A 19,533-nucleotide genomic window follows, 5' to 3' on the forward strand; every position below is an offset into this window, starting at 1 on the left:
TTTACAGCCTTTTTGTTAACTCGTATTTTGACATTAAATATATAGCAAAATCTTTATTTTTCAACTAAATCAACCCTGCAACTGATTCAGATACGAAGTCAAAAGAAAAATGGCAGAAAAGGCAATTATAATCCCTGCACAATCCAGCAAGTAGCTTCTATCACCAACATATATTCACATAAATTAGGAACCAGTTTCCTTTGTCACGTCTTTCCTTCTGCATCCTATACTGAAACTCACTAAGGTCTCATAACCTGTATTCACATCTGAATCCATTGCACAGCTAATGCTGCAACAAAGCTTTGCAACTTGAACACTGCCAGCTAAAATAACCTTCTTGTGCTCTAAACAAGTCATATGTTTAATCGTTTAGAATTACTGCTTCTGTATATAAAACATTCTCCTATATTGTCTGCAGCAATTAGAGCAGAAGGCTAGACTGACTTGCATGACTGCCAGAGACTGGTCAGCATGCCAGAGTCATCCTTCCTCCCACTTGCTAAGTAGCCACTGAGATATCATAAGGCACTCAGTTCCTGCAAATTATGCACACTTTTATAGTGAGCAAAACTTTTTACCAGGCTTAGGTCCATTCTCTGAAAGCAGATATGTGTTTCCTTTGTATGAAAGACTTCAGAGTTGTGTCTCTACCTTGCTCAAGGTAGACCTTGCTAGAATCTCTCGACCTTGCTCAAGCAGCGTTTGGGAATTAAAATGCATTTTGACTTCACTGTGATTATCCATGGAGAGAGGTGAGAAAGATCAGACTGAGAGAGCTGCTGAGACTTACTAGTAAACAAACTCAGCAGTGAGGGCTTTCTCTATTTTTATCATTTTAATTATTATCTATTTGAAATTATTGTTAATATTTTAATATTTATGTTAGAATAAACTGAAAAGTACTTAAATGGCAAGTATTTTTCCAATAAATAATTCATTAGATTTTTTAAATCATTATACTTAAATAACTTTCAATATGAATTGTATTTTTTATGAGAGAAATACATGCTTTTTGTCAATACAGTGATCTCCTAAAGATATGGCATGACAATACCCTGAGAGATATTTCTGTGAGCAGTTGCTTAAAATTGGATGAGGTGATCATAAGAGGAAGAGATAACATTCTCTCCTACACCTGGCAGACACAGAAAGACAATCAACCAGTGCTGACAAGGACTATGCTAACAGGTTCAGTCTTGATATTAGCAGTTCTTACCAGGTCATAGCATGCATGTGGTACATTCATCTCTGCCCATTACTGCAAACAAGTTTCAATTCAAGCATCTGTACTATCAGCCTGCTTTAAAATGTTTGTTAATGAGAATGTCTAAACAGCTAACTGCACAAGCATTTTTTGCTTACCCATGGCAATCTCCATGATTATATGAACTTCTCCAATCCTTTCTAGTTGCATCTAGTTGTGTGCAAAATAAAACCACAAGCTCTTTCATCCATGCTTGGACAAGGTAGGTCATAGTTTTTCTCTATTTCTGTTTTTTTTCTCACCATATTACATCTGAGTAAAATTTACAGATTTAGCTGAATCATCATCTGCATCAGCCTTCAGTAACCATCAGTAAGATTTGAAATCCTAATGGTTATCTATTCATAAAAACGAACAAACAAACAAACAAACAAAAACCTGAACACCACAAAACACATTCTTTTGGGAAATGAATTGTTTTACCTGGACATATTACATACGAGCTTTAATGTAAATGGCAAATCCTGTGTGTTCAACAGCAGTGGTTTAATGAAATTACAGGCTATTAAAGCAGAAGAATATGCCTGGTTGCATTTTAGAACACTGTATCAGCAACAGTTAATGATGATTTGATGGTTTTCTAGGAGTTTTGAACAAATACTGGCTTTTAGTCTGAGAGTAATGCTGGACATTTCTGTCTGATGCTCAGGGATTCAGCCAACTAACAGATACATTTGGTGAAGAATCTCATTCTAGTCATGCCCTCCCTTCCTAATTTCCCTTTTCACTGTTTTGTCGTCTTTGCCTGTTCCTCAGGGAACTGAGTGATTGATAGCCTAATCCAATGACTGTATTACAGCTGCCTCAACTTGGACTCTTTTCCTTATCATTAGCAGTTAGCCTATGGTTAAATTCACAGCTCACTGCTTGGTACAGCCCCTGAGATTTAAGGGTCTGGCCTTTAGAAAATATTTAACATAAAATTGAAATCTTGACATACTGAGAATTCAGTTCTCTGCAAGGCTTCTTTAATTAATCCAATGTACTGTACCATTGTTCTATATGAGACTGTGACATGGTGAACTGTTACTGAAGCTCACAGAGATGTGTAATTCTAAATTAAACACTCTTTTACATGTACTACACTGCATTTGTTTCCCAGGTACAAGTGCACGAATGTGAAAATTTAAATGCAATTTATAACAATAATAAAACACGAACCAATTACATTTCAGGAATAAAGACTTTTTACTCATTTCAAGCTCAGAATGAGGGATTTTTGAAGTACCAGAAGAAAACATGGCTTTGTTTAAATGCTTTGTGAAAAGACCTACGCTTCATTCTTTTTCAGGACTCATTTAATCTTTTGGCAAATGAAATCAATTACGATCATTTTTAATCAACTACAAATGGCACCTGTGCTAGAAGTGTAAAGTGTTTTCTTTGTAGGAAAAAAATTAGCTCAAAAATACTAAATGCAAAGAAAATGTGCCTAGTTCTCTGACCCTATCTGGAAAATAATACTTATTTATAAATAGCCATGGAAGGATGTAGACCTTGATCTACGCTGTAAACCTTTGCCCTACTTCCAGTCAGTCAATGAGCTGCAAGCTTCTATGAAAATGGCAGCTGAGTCCCAGATGAAAAATTATGCATCTCATAAACTGCTATTCTGCTGAAATGTCAAGCTATGGCAGGGCTGTACCTCAAACTCAGCACTTGGCATTTTCCTTCTGTCTGCTTTGTTGCCATGAAGCAAACATGAACAGTGAGGATTTGTGTAGGGCAGGTAGCAGGCGAGCTCCCTGTCAAAAATCTATTATTAGGGCTCTGATCTCTTCTACACAGACCAGTGACGGCAGAACTCTAAGAGAAATCAGACTGCTGCAAGGACACCACAGAAAACAGAGGACTCTTTATGAATACTGACATAATATATGCAAATAAGGGCTTTTAATGGCTGAGCTACATTTAAAAGAAATAATAAACCAAAATTAAAATCGTACTAGGATGTATACTTGTTTTCTTGTTCCCATCTAAACTGTTTTATAAATATATGTTAATATAAATAGCATTTAACTCTCAGTAAATATTTACACTAAACAGAAGTGCATATGCATATATATATTTTGTTTTATTTCCAACGATGGGCAGCTTTTCATTCTCTGGTAGTGACCAAAATCAACAGAGCAGTCACTGAGAGAACTGTGATTATGACAGTGAATACTCTTGGTTATTGTTTTTTTTCCCCACTTTTCTTTTAAAAGGCAGCTATTACTATTATATTATTAAATTTACCTCTTTCAGTTTGAATCATACATTTCAGATTATAATATATGCTCCTATTAATAATGTCAGTTATTCATATAACGTATATATTTTAATTTATGAAATAACACCTGAAAATATTCCCTTAAAAGTCACAAATGCTGTCTGATAGTATTTTTGTGGTTTTTTTTTTTTTTGTTTTGTTTTGTTTTGTTTTGTTTTTTTAAGAGACAGCTTCACTAACATACTTCAAAGGTAAGTGAAATTAACCACCTCCGCTGATTTTCAACAATTATACTTTCCCCCATTTAATTACAGAATCTGCTAGCCGGCTATATTCTTTCTGATCTCTCTTGGGGTGAGCTATGAGAATAGAACCACAACTTTCTGAATCTCTCTTGTTTTGGAAAACATACAAACATGCACACATTAATATGCTGTACCATATATCCATGCAAATAATGTCAAAATGCTACAGCACATAATAATTGGATAAATCTGTAACAGCACACAGGCATGAAGTGTTTGAACTATTACTGTAAAATCCTGCAACATTTTTGCAACAAAGCATTAATAGGATACGTAGTGAGTGCACAGCAGAGAGATATGCTTTTAACCTAAGTTTTTTGCTAAGTCCAGTCTATGGTTTTATAAATTTATCCCCTAAGGATCTGGCTTCCAGACAAAAACAAAGAAACAAACATGCGACAAAGAAGAACAAAAAAACATGGAAATTCACACAGAAGCTCTATTTTGCTTGGAATAAATATCCTATAGTGCTGCAATGTGATGTGTGATATAAAACATATCTGTAATATGGAAGTACGGTACCAGTGCTCACAAAAAGAAGCTTTCTAAAATTAAAATAAATTTAAAGGAAATAAATGTTAGGAAAGCATGTAGCTGCTGACAGTATGTTAGCATTTCTCTGGGAAACCTGGCATCCTACTCTAGTACCTACAAAACACATTTTCAAAATCATATATATTTATACCGATGAAATAATCTCTTTCAGAGACGGTGATCATTATTCATTGTGAGGATAAATAACAGTATTAGCTTCTTTTTAAGAAATGAATACTCTGTACTGCATGCATAGAAGAATCTAATGTATTATATATTCTCAAACCTGAAATACTGCTGGGTCAATTGTAAAAGCTCCTTAATGGAAATCAAATGATGCCTCAACTTCTGCAGGTATGATAGTAATACAGTCTAGGGAGCCATATCTTAATTGCCATGTTTTTCTTTCATTCCAAGGGCTTATTTCCATAGCTATGTTTTGGAGGCTTTATCAGGACATTTTCACTTTTTCAGTAAGGAGTACTTCCTGGAAACCTATAAACAAAAAAGGATGAACACCGGCCCCTTTAACTGCACTGTCCTCTCATGTAACAGGTCCACAAAAATGAGAAGGGCTACAGTAGCCCTTGGGCTCAGCTGAAGCTCTGTGGTGCCAATTAGAAAAGAATTTTCTTCAGAAAATACAAATTCGTCAAATTTACTGCGATTTTTTTTCCCTGCAAAGATTTTCTGGCACCAGAAGAGAGGTAGAAAGTGCAGAAAAACACAGGAGATTTCACCATGTTCAATAGTCAGAGGATAAACCTTGTGTCCAGGAGACCCGGGTGGGACTCACATCAGGGATTTAAAACTCGGTTTCCCAAATCACACAGTCATACAGGTCAGCAGGCTTTGCTACAGATACTGCGTATCCTGTGAGAGCTGTTTCACTTTGTATTAATAATTCAATATTTGCAGGGAAGAGGGGGAGATAGAGAGAGACTAATTCTACAGTCCAGTGGCCAAACGCTCACCTGGGATACTGAAATCCTCCCTGTCAAAACCACCCACCACACAGCAGGGTAGGATGGAGGAAACAGCCGTGCTTCTCACAGTTTAGTAATTTTCAGCTGATCGAATTATATCAGAACAGGAAGGTCACTTCCTGAGCACTGGCCGGGAAGCAAACACTAATTGCGACAACTTTAAATTAATGGGGTTTTTAACTAATCTCATTAAGTCTATGCATCTTTGAAATACTTACATAATATGCTAGAACTTTAAAAAACAACAACAACAACAAAAAAAAAAACAGATAAATGAATCTTTTTCCAAAGACAATTCAGAATCTAACTGTTTTTTTAGTTTTTCTTAATGTTGGACAAACCACAATAAACAACCTGTCACTTACTCATCTAAAAAGAATTAAAAAACCAATCCCTTTGCAGGGGTAATCTGTTCTAGGAAGAAGAACAACAACCTTCCAGCATTGCTGCCTCAAATGCAGATGATGAAGAGCAAAGAGGACAAGGGGAAGGCACACATGGAAAATCTTTGTTCAGTACATCACCATCTATGAGCACGTTTTTAAACAGCAGAAGGTAGGGAAGACTGCAAGTCAAAATGTCAGGCTGCTGCTAGGCAAGGAGATTAACAGACTTTCATTATTTGCACTTCTATGGAAACCTTCATCAAACTCACTAGAGTGTTACACTCACCTGGAGAGGGTAAGCCGCACTGTATTAACAAATGTGTGGCCATTGTGAATTGATGACATGGTGAAGAACAGCTGTCCTCTAAGTGCCCAGCTTCCACAAACACTACACAGCCCTGCTGCCGGGTCCCTGGCAGCACTGGCCACCATGTTGCTCATCCCTCCCAGCAGCCTGCTTCAGGCTGTCAGCAGAATCCTTCAGCCAGTGGGCAGCAGCCAGTCTACTGCCCTGTGTCTGAGTGTAGAACATTGGCCTTCACACTGGGAGCTGAGGGTAACCTCAAGCATTCCTGGCCACCTGATGCCACTTCCACTGCAGTGTCCATGGTGAAGCACTGGCACAGGTTGCCCAGATGGGAGAGATGGTGGGTGCCCTGTCCCTACAGACATTCAAGGTCAGGCTGAATGGGGCTCTGAGGAACTTGATGAAGCTGTCGGCAACCCTGTTAATTGCAGGGGAATTGAGCTAGATGGCCTTTAAAAGCCTCTGACTTTTTTGGGGAGTTGGGGAGTTTCCTACAAGTCATATATAAAGATAGTGGGGAAACACAAGATAAACTTCTTTAAAAAAAAAAAAAAGAATCCAGTTCAATCCAGCACCAAAAGTCCATTATGAACCATTCCTCACAACCAGGTGACCCCAAGGGCAACCAGCTGCAAGCTGCGGTGGGTTTCCAGACCCCGACAGGTCCCCTCATGAGAAGGCTGCCATCTCTTGCAGCCATACCACACAGCACTGGCAGTGCAACAGCCCTGTAGGTGCAGGACCTCACCTCATCAGCTCCTGTGCTGTAGGTCCCTGCCACGTAGGGGCCAGCTCTAGGCCAGAAGAGAAAGAGAATCCATGCAACTGGAAAAAATCCAGAAAGCAAGACATAACTTGGCTGTGCTCTGTATCTGCTCTAGATTTGCTCACTGGAAAACATAAAACAGTCGTGCTTTGGAAGAACATGCAGAAAAATCCCAAACTTATCACTTCTGTAACAACATTGACTTTCACTACACTGACTTTCATTTAAAAATGAATTATATCTTGAGAGGAATTATTTGAAACAAACAACAAAAGCTCCTTCACTATATCAAACAATACAGTGGAACAAAATAGAACAACGAGTTCAAGCAAACGAAAATGGGAAAGCGACTTTTGTGTGAGGAGCACAAGGCACTCTCTGGGGAGACTGTAGGCACGTAGGTGGTGTTACTGCCATTTAGCTGACAGGAGAATGGCGCAGCAAAAGGTCAAGCATCTGCCTGCAGGCCATGGCCAGGGACAGAGCTCAGGACCATGGCCGCCCGCCCCTTGCTCTGACAAGGCCAGTGCTTTCCCATTTTTTGCCTTCTCACAAGCATGCTAGCTCTCCTGATTTAAAATTGCTGTCCCAGTTTTGAAAATTTGTATACTATTATACCCTGATCACTGAGCAGGAAATACTGCAATATGTGTGCAGCATCTATTGAATTTATTGGCTATGTGGCTTTCTTTCGCACAATGAGTTGTGGGATTGGAACCTACTGATGTCAATCAGTAAGAACCAGCAAGAATCCTTTATTTATTTGTCTGCAACTGTGCACTCTTTGAAAACAGCACTTCCAATGTTTTTCATATTTTTTAAATATGCATCAGATTTGCATCATAGGTAATAGTGCATTCCAGAAAGTCACCTTCTATTTCCTTTGATATGTGCAAAACTTCAGGAAGAAAAATATATTTCTATACTTACATACAAGCACCCACACATTATATAAATAAAAGAAATGGAGAACTTTTCCTTGAGTCTCATTTATAACAGAATTACAAAACATGGAAATGCTGAGCATCCAGGTACCACTATAACTTACACTACATGCATGTTTTAAATTCGTGACATGAGACACACATTTCATACGGCAGCCATCTTATAGATTTTATTAGACAGACTTATGGTTGGAAGAATTATTCAGAAATTGCAACTTAAATGAGAAAATGTGAATGGTCTTACTTATATAAAATACTACTGCAATAGTGCTTTTATTAATTTTTAATGCACAGCACCCACTGTGACCTCCTTTATTCTTTTCCTGTCAACATGGCAGGCTAGAGAAATTGAAATGGGCTGTAGCCATTCTTTCCTTGTTCCCCTTTTCCTCCCATTTTGCATAATATTAAAATTATAACATCTTATTGGACTGTCACTGTGAAATAATCATTATGCAATAGGTATAACATTTTTTTTTCTGATTGTTATCTGTCTCTTGCCTTTTAGTGTTCTCTAAAAAATTCCAAATTCCATGCAGTTATCTAAGGCAATAAAGCAATTTTACAATGAACATACTTGTCTGAATTAAAGTTTGTTTAAACGGTGTCTTTTGCTGCATTTCTTATGGTTCTCCAAGGATAACATCAGTTGCATAAAATAAAGCCTTTTTTTTGCCTGTTTGATTTTTTCTGATTATGTTTTTGGGGTGCAGTGAGAGGCGGGCCTGATAAAATAGTGTTTGACAATCATGAGGACACTATTACTTCTGTTACATTTATTTACTGCTACCTCTATCACCAAGGAGACTAATCTCCATACCAGTGAAGTCAAGAAGTTCACAGTATTGTCTTTGCAGGGCCAAGTTCATGTTGTCACAGCAACAGAGTGCATAGGGTCAATAGATTAATTCATTAGTGTGCAAAAGCACTGAACTGGAGTGTAAGAGTTTTGTTGCTGGTTTTAAAATTAAACTGTGAAGCAGATTTGGAAGTACAGTCTATGCAAGTTCTGAATATATATTTCAAGGAATAAACTACAGAAAATGCATATATTTGCCTAATACGATATATCATTTTTCCCACAGTAGGAAGAGGATGAAATAATCTACTTTGAAGAGGTGCATTCAGTGGGAAGGCAGGAGGATAAGCCAGAGTTCGGGCTATGAAATATACACTGCATTTGGATTGTTGATATTTCCTCCTACAATGCCCTTTCATTAGCCTCTGTCTAACGCGGGGCTTGACAATTGTGACAGAATGAAAAATTTGAGGAAAAGCAAGGGTCACAAGAGAAGAGATTTTGCTCCCTCTCCAGTGACCCTATCACAGTATTCTGATGCAGCGTTTTTACCATTAAGGAAAGGGCAACACAAGAGCCTTCACACTTAATCTGTTCCATCTGTCATGACTATTAGAAACATTGACCAGCAGTGAGCTTTAAGGACTCGGTGCGACTGCAGACATGATATTCTAGCCCACTACAAGGACCTCCTGATGTTCTGAAAGCCTCCAAGGAAGCAGTATGCATCAAAAAGGGCAACACCTACCTGACACGCCACCATATGTGGTCCTCAGTCCTGCACCAACTGCTGGCCAAGGTGTGCCGTCTGCTTTCAGTCCCATCAGTCCTGACACTGTGTTGGTGGCTGTAACACCATCTGCGCCACCTGTGAAAGAGAAGGTCAGTCACTTTTTGTTAAATAATGAGTATAAGAACAAGAGAGGAAAAAAATACAACAGAAAGATGGTGAAACTGTAAAATAACTAGAATTTCAAATAAACAGCTGAAGACAGAAAGCAACAAACTGTACAGGGATGTGCAGAAGTGTCCTTAAAACCAGTCCAGGGCTGACAAATTTAACGTTAGCTTTTCAGCAGGCTGCATCAGTTGAAAGATGTGTTAAGGTTACAAGACTGCACCAAGGAAATAGGGGTAGACAGGCAGATCTCTTCAGTTCAGCTGTGTGAGCTGGAATCTACTACAGTGGCTGTTTGAGACTGGAAGGTACCCCAACACTGAGGGCACCCCCTCCAAGCTGCCAACAGCAGCTATTTATTGACCAGGCAGCCCTTATTCTAGGTTCTTACTGTGAGAAATACTCAACAGATAAAGAATGACTGTTTCTAAGAGATGGATTAATAAACCTACTTTTAAATTAATTTCCTACCCTGCTGTATTTTAAGCTGTAAGGAAGGAAAAAAATGTATATACCCTCAAATGTTGCGTCTCATTTCTCAGGACACACTATTTTTACTACTAAACATAAAAATAAGGGAAAGTTCAGTGGTGTGGTAAACACATATGAAAACAATAATAGAAATATGAGTGAGCAAACAAAATTATGTTTTAATGCTAATCTAATATAATTCTCTTTATATATCGCTGTATTCTATAATAAAACATGAACAAAATTAAGAAACATTTGATCACAGCATTCATCTAAACGTCAAATAAATTGTTTTCATATTTAATTGTTATCTGTTATTATTTCTGCAAGTCTCCCATGTCCTCTCCATATCCAGCAGATTAGTAAATCTGCACAGCTTGTGCAGTGGAGTCAGTTACCTTCCTGTGCAGCCATTGCAATATTCACAATATCAGTGACATTTGGGGTCAGCTTGGCAAAGAAAGGAATCTGAACAGCTTGTCTAACCCAGCGACAGATGTTCCGCACCAGCTCTGGATCCTGTTCAAATAGGTCAGATAAATATAGAACATAATTAAAAGTAATATGAACAAAAGGTATATCAAGGCAATAGAAAACACTGCTATAAGTGGCTGTACTGTGATTTTCTGAAATTACACGTCGGGACGAAACATCATCTCACTAGTTAGCTTATTTAAGACACATCTAGTAACTGCATATTCATTACAGAAAGGTTAGCCCATGAAAGAAAGTTTGCTTTTTTGCACAAGACAACAATAACACAAAATGTTCCCTTGCCAGAGTTGGGAACAATATATTTTGGAGAGAAAGAGAGTGTCCTTATCCATATATTTTAAATATTACTATTCAACTTTAATGGCTTACTTTATGTAAGGTGAGATGAAAATAATCACAATCATGTCAAATAATGCAATTCTGAGTATTGGCTGATTGTGCCTTGATCAGAACAATAAGGATGAGTCAAGGTTGAAAGGCTATCAGAATGCAATTCAGCATTTCTGGACTCTTTTCTGACCAGGCAGACTAACTCGGGACATCCAAAATGTAAATGAAAGATCAAAATCTGCTCTTTTAGAGCACAAAATCAAAATCAGTTGTTTGCTTTTTATGACTTCCAGGCATTTGATTCACTTATGGGTACCATGCAGACAGTAATCTATCCTCTGCTATCCTCTGCAATGAAAACACCACAGTGAAAGTGACACTGTGATTTTGGCACACATTCTGGCTCCATTATTCTCCAATATCATTAGGGTGTGTGCTGCTGTTTTTTGTTTTTCACTTTTTTTTTTCTCCCCTGTTGCCTTTTAATGTTTTTTCAACAAATATCTTAAAATTTGCAGCACTAAAGCATGTAGAACATGATGCACAACCTGATTCAAGAAAAAGAACTGTTACAAGATTTACTACAAGTATAACCTGTGGGTAGGTTAATTGGTATTGCAGCAATTATTTACATTTGCTAAATCTTTATCACTCTCACAGATAATTAGGTCTGTCATAAAAGAAAAATTCTCTCCCATTTGGATATTGTAAAAATTCAGAAAGCTGCATTGTTATGAAAATGGGATAAAGCTAAATGAAGTTTAGCTTAAAACAATCCAGTGCAGATCAAGAATCTTTTCAGTTTAGTGAACACACAGGTAACGTTCTCTTGCTGTTTTTGTCATTCCACATCAGCAGTAAAATGCAAACATAACATACAGGCTGCATTCCAAGAGAGTACACAGTGCTGGATGTGAATAGTAAAATCTTGAGACTTAGCAGAGCCATTCCAATAGAAATGGTCATCTCCCTACTCATGAGCTTCGATGAAATATAGATGAACACTGCACTGGCAGTATGAAAGTAGTTGCATCTTTGACTTTAATTTCTCTTTTAAGATTTCTTGAGGCTCAATGCAGAAATGAGAGACCCTCTAGAAGATGTGAATTGTATACTCCTTATGTAAATAATTCTCCTCAGAAAACCCCACAATGATGTTGACACTGCATAACTCCTTATGCTGACTTCATGATGGCTGTAGTGCTGTCATATAAAATCTTATTCCAACACACATTAACACTTTAAAATTTTAGTTATTTTAATCTGCATTCAACAATAACTCATTAACAGACCTCTTCAGTTCACATTAGCCCTTTTTCCACTCTACCTAAGACAGTTTAGCCAGTCCTTAAGAGTTTATCTTTGGATAGAGAGGGATTTGTAGAGTTCACACTAGAAGACAGCTTTTGAGAAAGATATAATTGATCAAAAAGACAGAATTTACTTCTAAGTGCAATCATTGACTAAAAAATTATCCCAATTTGAAATGCAGTTCTAACTTTTCTAAGAATTTTTATTTTTATCATATTCAGTACAGTTTTAAACTCAGGTGCAAAATTAACAAGGTAAATAACCTGATACCAATCACTAGTTTTAAAGCGGTCATGTACAGACTTAAATTTACTTACATATTTTGCTGATTCAGGCCAATTTACAAAGTCCATTTAAAGTCATTCTTAGCAGAGACTGGATTTATAAAACATTCAAAGGATGAGAATATAACTTGTAAGGAAATGGACCCTGAGGCACATAAATTATGCTACAAAAATCTCCCCTAAAAATACTTATGTCACTGCAAATGCAATATAAATAACTATAAATACTTCTTTTTTTTTTTTTTTTTTACTCCAATTCAACTTTATGACAATGCCTGTAACTTTTATCATGATAAAAGTGATTTCTGAAGCCTACAAAGTTAAGAAGCATTTTCTAAATGGCTTGATACGTAAAATCAGCTATATCTGCAGCTGTTAGCTGTAAAAACAATTGAGCATTTTCATTTGCAAATCTGCAATCAACTAAAACATTATTCTGCTTAAGCTAGTCCATTTTTTAACGCTTCTATTACAAATATTTAGGTTTTTAAGTTTTGTTATTAATGATTATGCAGTGCAATTGATATAGAATTTGTACCACAGTTTTGCTGCTTGTGTTAATCCGGAATGACCAAATACTTTGATGGACTTGAACATCTACTGCTACCACCCTTAATTTACCTGCTGCATCTTTATTTTTGTTTGTTTTTTAACCATCTAAATGAAACTTTATGAAGTTACTGTCAGCTAAGACATAATACTGATTCATGCACTGTATCTACAGGAATCTGTTGGTAATTTAATGTCATATGTAGTCTCTTTTGATATGAGATGAACATCACTGTGTTTTCTGTCTTCCTGTTCTTAATCAAATATTGCTTGTTTATTCCAAAGGCACAGGAGATTTTAATGTTACAGAGGTTGTCTTTTTACTTCCCCAAACAGCAGTACAGATTCATTTTTTCCTGAATATTCATTATAGCCTTGGGCTAAAAGGAGCTTTTAATCCTAACTACTCATTGCCAATGGGTAGATATACTAGAGGAAAAACAACTAGTCCCCTTTTTTATCTAAATGATCACGTGATAACTTTAACTACAACAATACCTATAAGTACTCAAAAAATTAAAGCGGCAAGTTGCCTTCTGATTACATTTGGCATTGGTAATGAGATGAATCCCACATCCTACTGTCCCTAAGGCAGATACATCCTGAATATTTAACAACGAACATGAAAATGCTATGCAGACAGTATGTAACCCCGCCACGTATTTCATGGAAATAAATGAAACTATGAAGAGATTACAACAGAAATGTCTGGCTGTACTAATTCTAAATTGCAGAGGATTCATCTTGCCTTTGAATTAATTTAAATACCATAAAGTTGATATGGGTTTCTTATATGTGGTTGATAGTCAAGTGAGGTGGCGAGTATCCCTCCTCAGTGCAGTCTTGTGGTGACAGACTTTCCTTCTGTAGTGGTTCTCCAGAAAATAAATCCTGTATTCCTCATACACCTATTTCCATTGGAGGAATTTTTTGTGATGTGACACTTGTACACCACAGTAGAAACGTTTTCCAAAATAGTATGGATTGCTACAGGACATGGAAAAAAGCTTTTATGTTCAGGAATGATGACACAAAATGATTTTGAGTAAGAATTTGCAACATTGGGCTTTTAAATTTGAATTATGTATAATTCTCACTATTTCATTCAACAATAGATTGAAAAGGATGGGTTAAATCCGTTATCAACTCAAGTTCTGTTTGAGAGCCCACTAGGTCTAACATGCACTCTCTCAAAAAGAAGGAAGGAGAAAAGTCTCTGTCATCTGCAGCTACCATGTAGATTTTCTTAGAGGCCATGCTAGATTTTCCTTATCAACGTTACAGTGGCACTACCTCCCACAGTCTGCAGTGTGAGCAGGTGTTGGTGAGATACATTTGCAGCAGCTTTAATGAGGGAGTAACGACAATTCCTACAGATTCCTTATCCATTCAATTCACTCCATAAACTAAAGATGTAGATCTGGAGAAAAACTTTTTACAGAGATCATATATCCTATATATCAAGGCCATAGGATAAGCTGATATGCTTTTTTTTTTTTTTTTTTTTTTTTTTTTATGTCTACCACGTATTTCTTTTCCAGATCAAAAATGGAGCTAGAAAAAAATTAGGAAGCAATAAATAAGTAAACAAACAAATAAATAAATCTCAACACTCTTCATATGCGAAGAATTACTGTTTTGTCATTCCTTCAAATATGAAGGAAAAATTAAAGTGTGGGAATTTCAGCTTAAAGCATTTCAAGTTAGAATCTTTAACAACCATCTTTTTCCATATTATTCTCACTCTTTTGCACATTATATGGAGCAAAGATTGCTTTTCTCCATTATCTTCTGAGATGCCCAACATTGCCCTCATAGAACTGACTTAAATACAGAACTGCAATCAATCAGCAAAGGAGACATTTCTGAATATCCTAGTATCTTTTTTAAAATGCTTTTTTTCCTTTAAGAAATACTCTAAGAGAAGTCTGCTAGGTAAACGTATGCATTTACATATATATATTTTCACTTACTGTGGGTTCTTTCTATGATATGAATAAAGCCAACAAATCTATTATATCTTTAAACTGAAGAGATATCATGTGGCTTCTATGAATAAGCTTGTAATGCTAATGAAATAAGCATATATTTGCTTAGAAAATATGGTGAACTAAAATGTAGAAATATAGCTTAGAAAATTCTTCTTAGGTTTCTCAGCTTACGTTCTCTCTTTTCGTTACAAAAATTTCATTTATGCAAAAACATCACCATTTGGAAACCACATACAGACTCCATTTGTGTTCATATTTATTTCTATTTAATTTTATTTCTATAGCTTAAACTTAAATTCATTCATATTATTTATTATATGCTTTATCTATCTTTGTATACTACGTATTTATTAAAGCCTCTTAATTTGTATTTGCTTTTAACTATGCACACTTCTAAGCAATAACCTCATGACTTTATTCAAAAACTATTTATTTTCTCTTTTATACTATATGAACTGAAAAAGCCCTCCCTCTTAGCTTTGTTGTTACATGCTAGGACTTCATTACTTTAAAGTGGAGCTGCAAGCATGGCACTGTGATTTCAGCAGCTTCTCTTCAGATCAGTCACTACAAGTTCCACTTGAGAGAGCCTAATGTAGATTCTCCTTTTTTTTCCAGTCGTACCAGTGTGCCACTGAACAAAATCAAGTCACTCAAGATTAGGTCCAGGCTTTGGTCATGGCTGAGCAGAGAAGTCAAAGCTCTGAAACCAAGTCTACACTAGCAGAGATAGCAGAGCAGGTACTGAGAAAAGCCAGTGATACTACAGAGACACTACTGTATTTCTCATAATTAGGCTACTTCAAAAATTTGAAAAGAAATTTGGTGCATGTAAATAGAAAACAGCTAGCCAAATCAATCTTAAAAGGCTAACAAAATGTTTTCATAGAATCTGAATTTCAAAATAAGCTCCAACTTCAGCAGATTTCCATCCTGTTCTTTCTTGCCCTCATTTGGCATCACAGTCACCATTTGTTAGTTCTCCAGCTCTTCAATTAGAAGGTTTAAAAGATGTTAAAAGCATAGTAACAAACAGCCTTTGATCACCTCTCTCTATCCCAGATGAAAAAAATAGGCACAATAAATTGTTACGGCATTTCCTTCTTTTAGTACACTGCTAGATATATACCAATGAACAATGCTTAACAGTATGTTAAGGAAAAACACTCCAAACCCACCCACAGAAAACTGTATGTATAAGTGTTTAACGTATTTCATGTAATAGCATCCAGTATTAACATAGGTCAGTATCCAAACTCAAAAATACATTTATCAAAGGACTGTGTGGGAGATCCACTTTGGATTCCTTATTAACAGGATGGTACTCCCACACTTCTTTCGCAGTCCTTTTCTTAAGGACTGTGAAGATAACCAACATGAAGACAAGGTCAAAAATGAGCTGGAAATTTTTGATTGACCGGTACAGAACATAGGCTTGTACTGGGGGTGGAGAAATGATAAGAGGGATGTCAAGATCAAAAACAAGTGAGACTGGAAAGGTTTGTGGCTGTCTCTATTTAGTCAGCTTTGCAATTATTCTCTTTTTCATATCATGTGAAAGCTTTTTTGCTTTCTCCCCACCATTGAGAGAAAGACAACCGAATTTATTTTGAAAACTGAGTCTTATTTTTAAGTGGCTGGTTGAACCATAACATTTTTCTTCATTCAAAATTTCTTTTTTTTTTTTTTTTTTTTTTTTGTACATTAAAAACGTAATCTAAACAACCAGAAGAAACAACATTGTTAAAAAGAATCTACTTTTAAAACAAACTACAAGGCTTAAGAAATGCTATAGGTATATCTAATTGAGATAGGTCAGCTAAAACTGTAGGAATCACTATTTACAGCTATTGATTTTAATGCAACATAACAGGACTCGGACATAACCATTATTTTTCTTGGTTGTCAGAATAGAGGTTAATAATTGTTGGCCTGAAAGGGTCAAACACAGACTGCCAATTCAAATCAGATTTTGTTCCGATACCAACTGTGTCTAAACCTTCAATGAAATATGTGAAACAGCATACTTACCTTTAATAAGCATCTCAGAGATACTAACCAGGAAGATTTATTTATCAACAGTGGTGGTGTTGATTAATATGTACAAATGCTTTTATATCCTTGACAAAATATTTTATCTTGGTAGTTTCTAGCAATCAAAATATTTTTTCTCGTATCACTGTAAAAAGCAGTACACAGAATGATTTGACAATATTTCACTTCCTTAGTTCACGCAGAGTTTACCTTCTAGAAAGCATAAAGGTCTGATAAGGTTTACATCACAGGCAAAAAAATTTCAAAGGAAAGCATATAGCTTGAATGTGCAAGTGCTGCAGCTACAAGCAGGTTTTGCCTGTGGTCATCTTGGTAAGCTCTTTGTCCCTCTTCTATAGCAAAGAGGCAGAAAAAAACAGAAACTTGAAAAAACAAAAAACAAAACAAAAACAAAAAAACTATATTCTGAGGATTTCCCACCAAGTTTTAAAATAATAGTCATATGGGCTCTAATTCAGATTTGATCTGCTGTAAATAGCAAGCCCTCTAGTGCCCTAATTTTACTAGAAGGTGAGGCAAAATTTTTCAAGTATGAATCTAATCCTGAAAATCTTCCCTGTAGGCAGGGAAGAGACTTTGTTAATTACTTTTATCAAATGGTAGCATAAAACTTTGAGCATAGAAGGAAAAGCTATTAACATGCACAGTGTAGTTAACTTTTATCGTGCACCAAGATGAACAATCTGAAACTGCTTTGTTTTATTTGCAGATAGGTATTTACTGCTGATCTTTTCTTTTCCTGTGTACTGGACATGCTAGGAACAAATGCAGCATGTTATGTAGCAAACACGGATCCAAAGGCAAAGCAGCCGACAGGATCAGTAAAAAGACAAACACTTAATGGTTGTAGACCACAGACCTGAATTTTCTGTATTTCCCTTTTCTGAAACTTTCTCAGTGCATGAAAACACAACTGCATGAATAAGTACAGGTTGCCATTTGTTTTTTAAGAAAATCATGCTTTTCCTTCTTTCTGGAAAGCACCAACAATATATTCTGTCATAGTTAGGCCACTGAAGTGCCATTAAAACAGCCCAAATCTTTTTTATTTCTTTTAAAAAGAGTAGTAGCTCACTTATATTTTGGAGGAACTGACCTTCTTTTTGACACTTGTTATCCATAATGTGAACTTCAGCTGAAATGCTTCCATCACAGTGAGACTGAAAATAAGGTTATCCCCAACTTACCATCATATCTTCATGAATTTCAAGAAAATAGAATAATTTTTGCATTTTCTAAGAAAACTGATTCTATAGAGAATGCTTTCCATATGCAAACAAAAATCATTGCACATAAAAAATACGCAAATTTTTTCAACACCCACACCATGTCTTTAAAACACTGCAGTAAGGTGGAGTGCTGTTAACATTTCTTCCCAGTCTATAATCTCATTTTTATTTTCTATTTTGAGTTTTGAGAAATTCAATTAAAATTTTTTCAAAGTAATAGGGGTGGATTAAATGTTGTCAAACAGCAATGTAAAATACAGAATGGTTTTCTGATGATGAAGTTATTAAACTATGCAACTTAATTCATTTCTTCTCAAGTGTATGAAAAACAGAAGTCTTAAGACAAAATAGCAATTAACAGCCATAATTCATTATTAAGCATTGTCTCCTTTTATGAGCTGCAAAAAAGCAGAACACACGAGCACTAAAAGGACATATGGAACTAAAGACGTGGAAGAAATCCATTTAAACCGCGACATTTCCTCGCCCCTGGATCCCACGAGACCAATAGGAAGGGAATGGAAGACAGGTCCCAAGAGAGGTGGCTGAGCTCACCAACCAGCAGTGACCACACAGTCAGGAAGCTCTTTCTCTTGATAATCAGCCCACAAAACACACCTTCTGGCTTGAGAAAAAACATGCATGAGTTGAAAGAGGGAGCCGGCAGCAGCCTTTCTCCTCACATGCCCCCCATCCCCTCAGCGACATGATGCCAAACACTTTGTCCCTGCAGTGCACCAGGGCCTCCTTGGGCCTGTTAGCACTTTGCTGCAGAAGATCACTTGGGCTGGGTGGCCCTTTGCTCTCTGACCAAAGTGCAGGACTGGTGAACAGCTCAGGGAGAAGCAGCGCACGCCATCACCTCTGCCTGCAGTGACAAATGAGCAGCACCGTCAGCACCTCAGCTACAAAATCCTCAGTCTGAGTCTGCACCTGGAGATCTCACCTCCTGCGTCTGACCGAGCTTTCCTATGCTCATAGCCATCAGTTAAGGCAGCAGACAACTCTTCTTCTCTGCTCAGCTGCCTAGTTTTATGAAACTTATAGAAATGCAGCATCTTTGAAACAGTTTAGTCTGTGAGAGATTTGACTGAAACAGGTCACTTGGCTAAAAGGTGCCCCAAAGAAACAGAGTGGACTGAAAGACATAAAGGCAGTTATGCTTTATTCTCTTAAAACCTAAAAATGAGGAGAGCAGCCAATGCTGGAGAACAATATAAAGCCTGAAACCTCATCACAATCATCAACAGTAACCACAGTTCAGTTACATGGGATTTTGGGGGGGAGAATGCTATCACTGCTGTTACAGCACAGCACAACACCACCCTGCTGTACTTTGCATTAATTTATTGCAGTAACTGATACAAAAGAGGAGGAACTAATTCTGCCTGCAGGAGTCAATGAATTATACTTAACC

General features: G+C 36.7%; 1 protein-coding gene across 4 annotated transcripts in view; it reads right to left on the reverse strand.

Moving 5' to 3' along the window:
* Positions 1–19,533, reverse strand: part of DPYD (dihydropyrimidine dehydrogenase) — a 327,599-nt gene that overhangs the window by 76,044 nt on the left and 232,022 nt on the right. For all 4 annotated transcript variants that reach the window (XM_052666446.1, XM_052666449.1, XM_052666448.1 and 1 more), the window contains 2 exons: positions 10,271–10,391; positions 9,252–9,371 (listed from right to left, as the gene is read on the reverse strand). In XM_052666446.1, the coding sequence (XP_052522406.1) occupies positions 9,252–9,371; positions 10,271–10,391 (241 nt within the window). The remainder of the gene's footprint in view (positions 1–9,251; positions 9,372–10,270; positions 10,392–19,533) is intronic.

The sequence above is a fragment of the Tympanuchus pallidicinctus genome, unplaced genomic scaffold (genome assembly GCF_026119805.1).
Source record: "Tympanuchus pallidicinctus isolate F22 unplaced genomic scaffold, pur_lepc_1.0 scaffold7, whole genome shotgun sequence".
NCBI classification, from domain to species: Eukaryota; Metazoa; Chordata; class Aves; order Galliformes; family Phasianidae; genus Tympanuchus; species Tympanuchus pallidicinctus.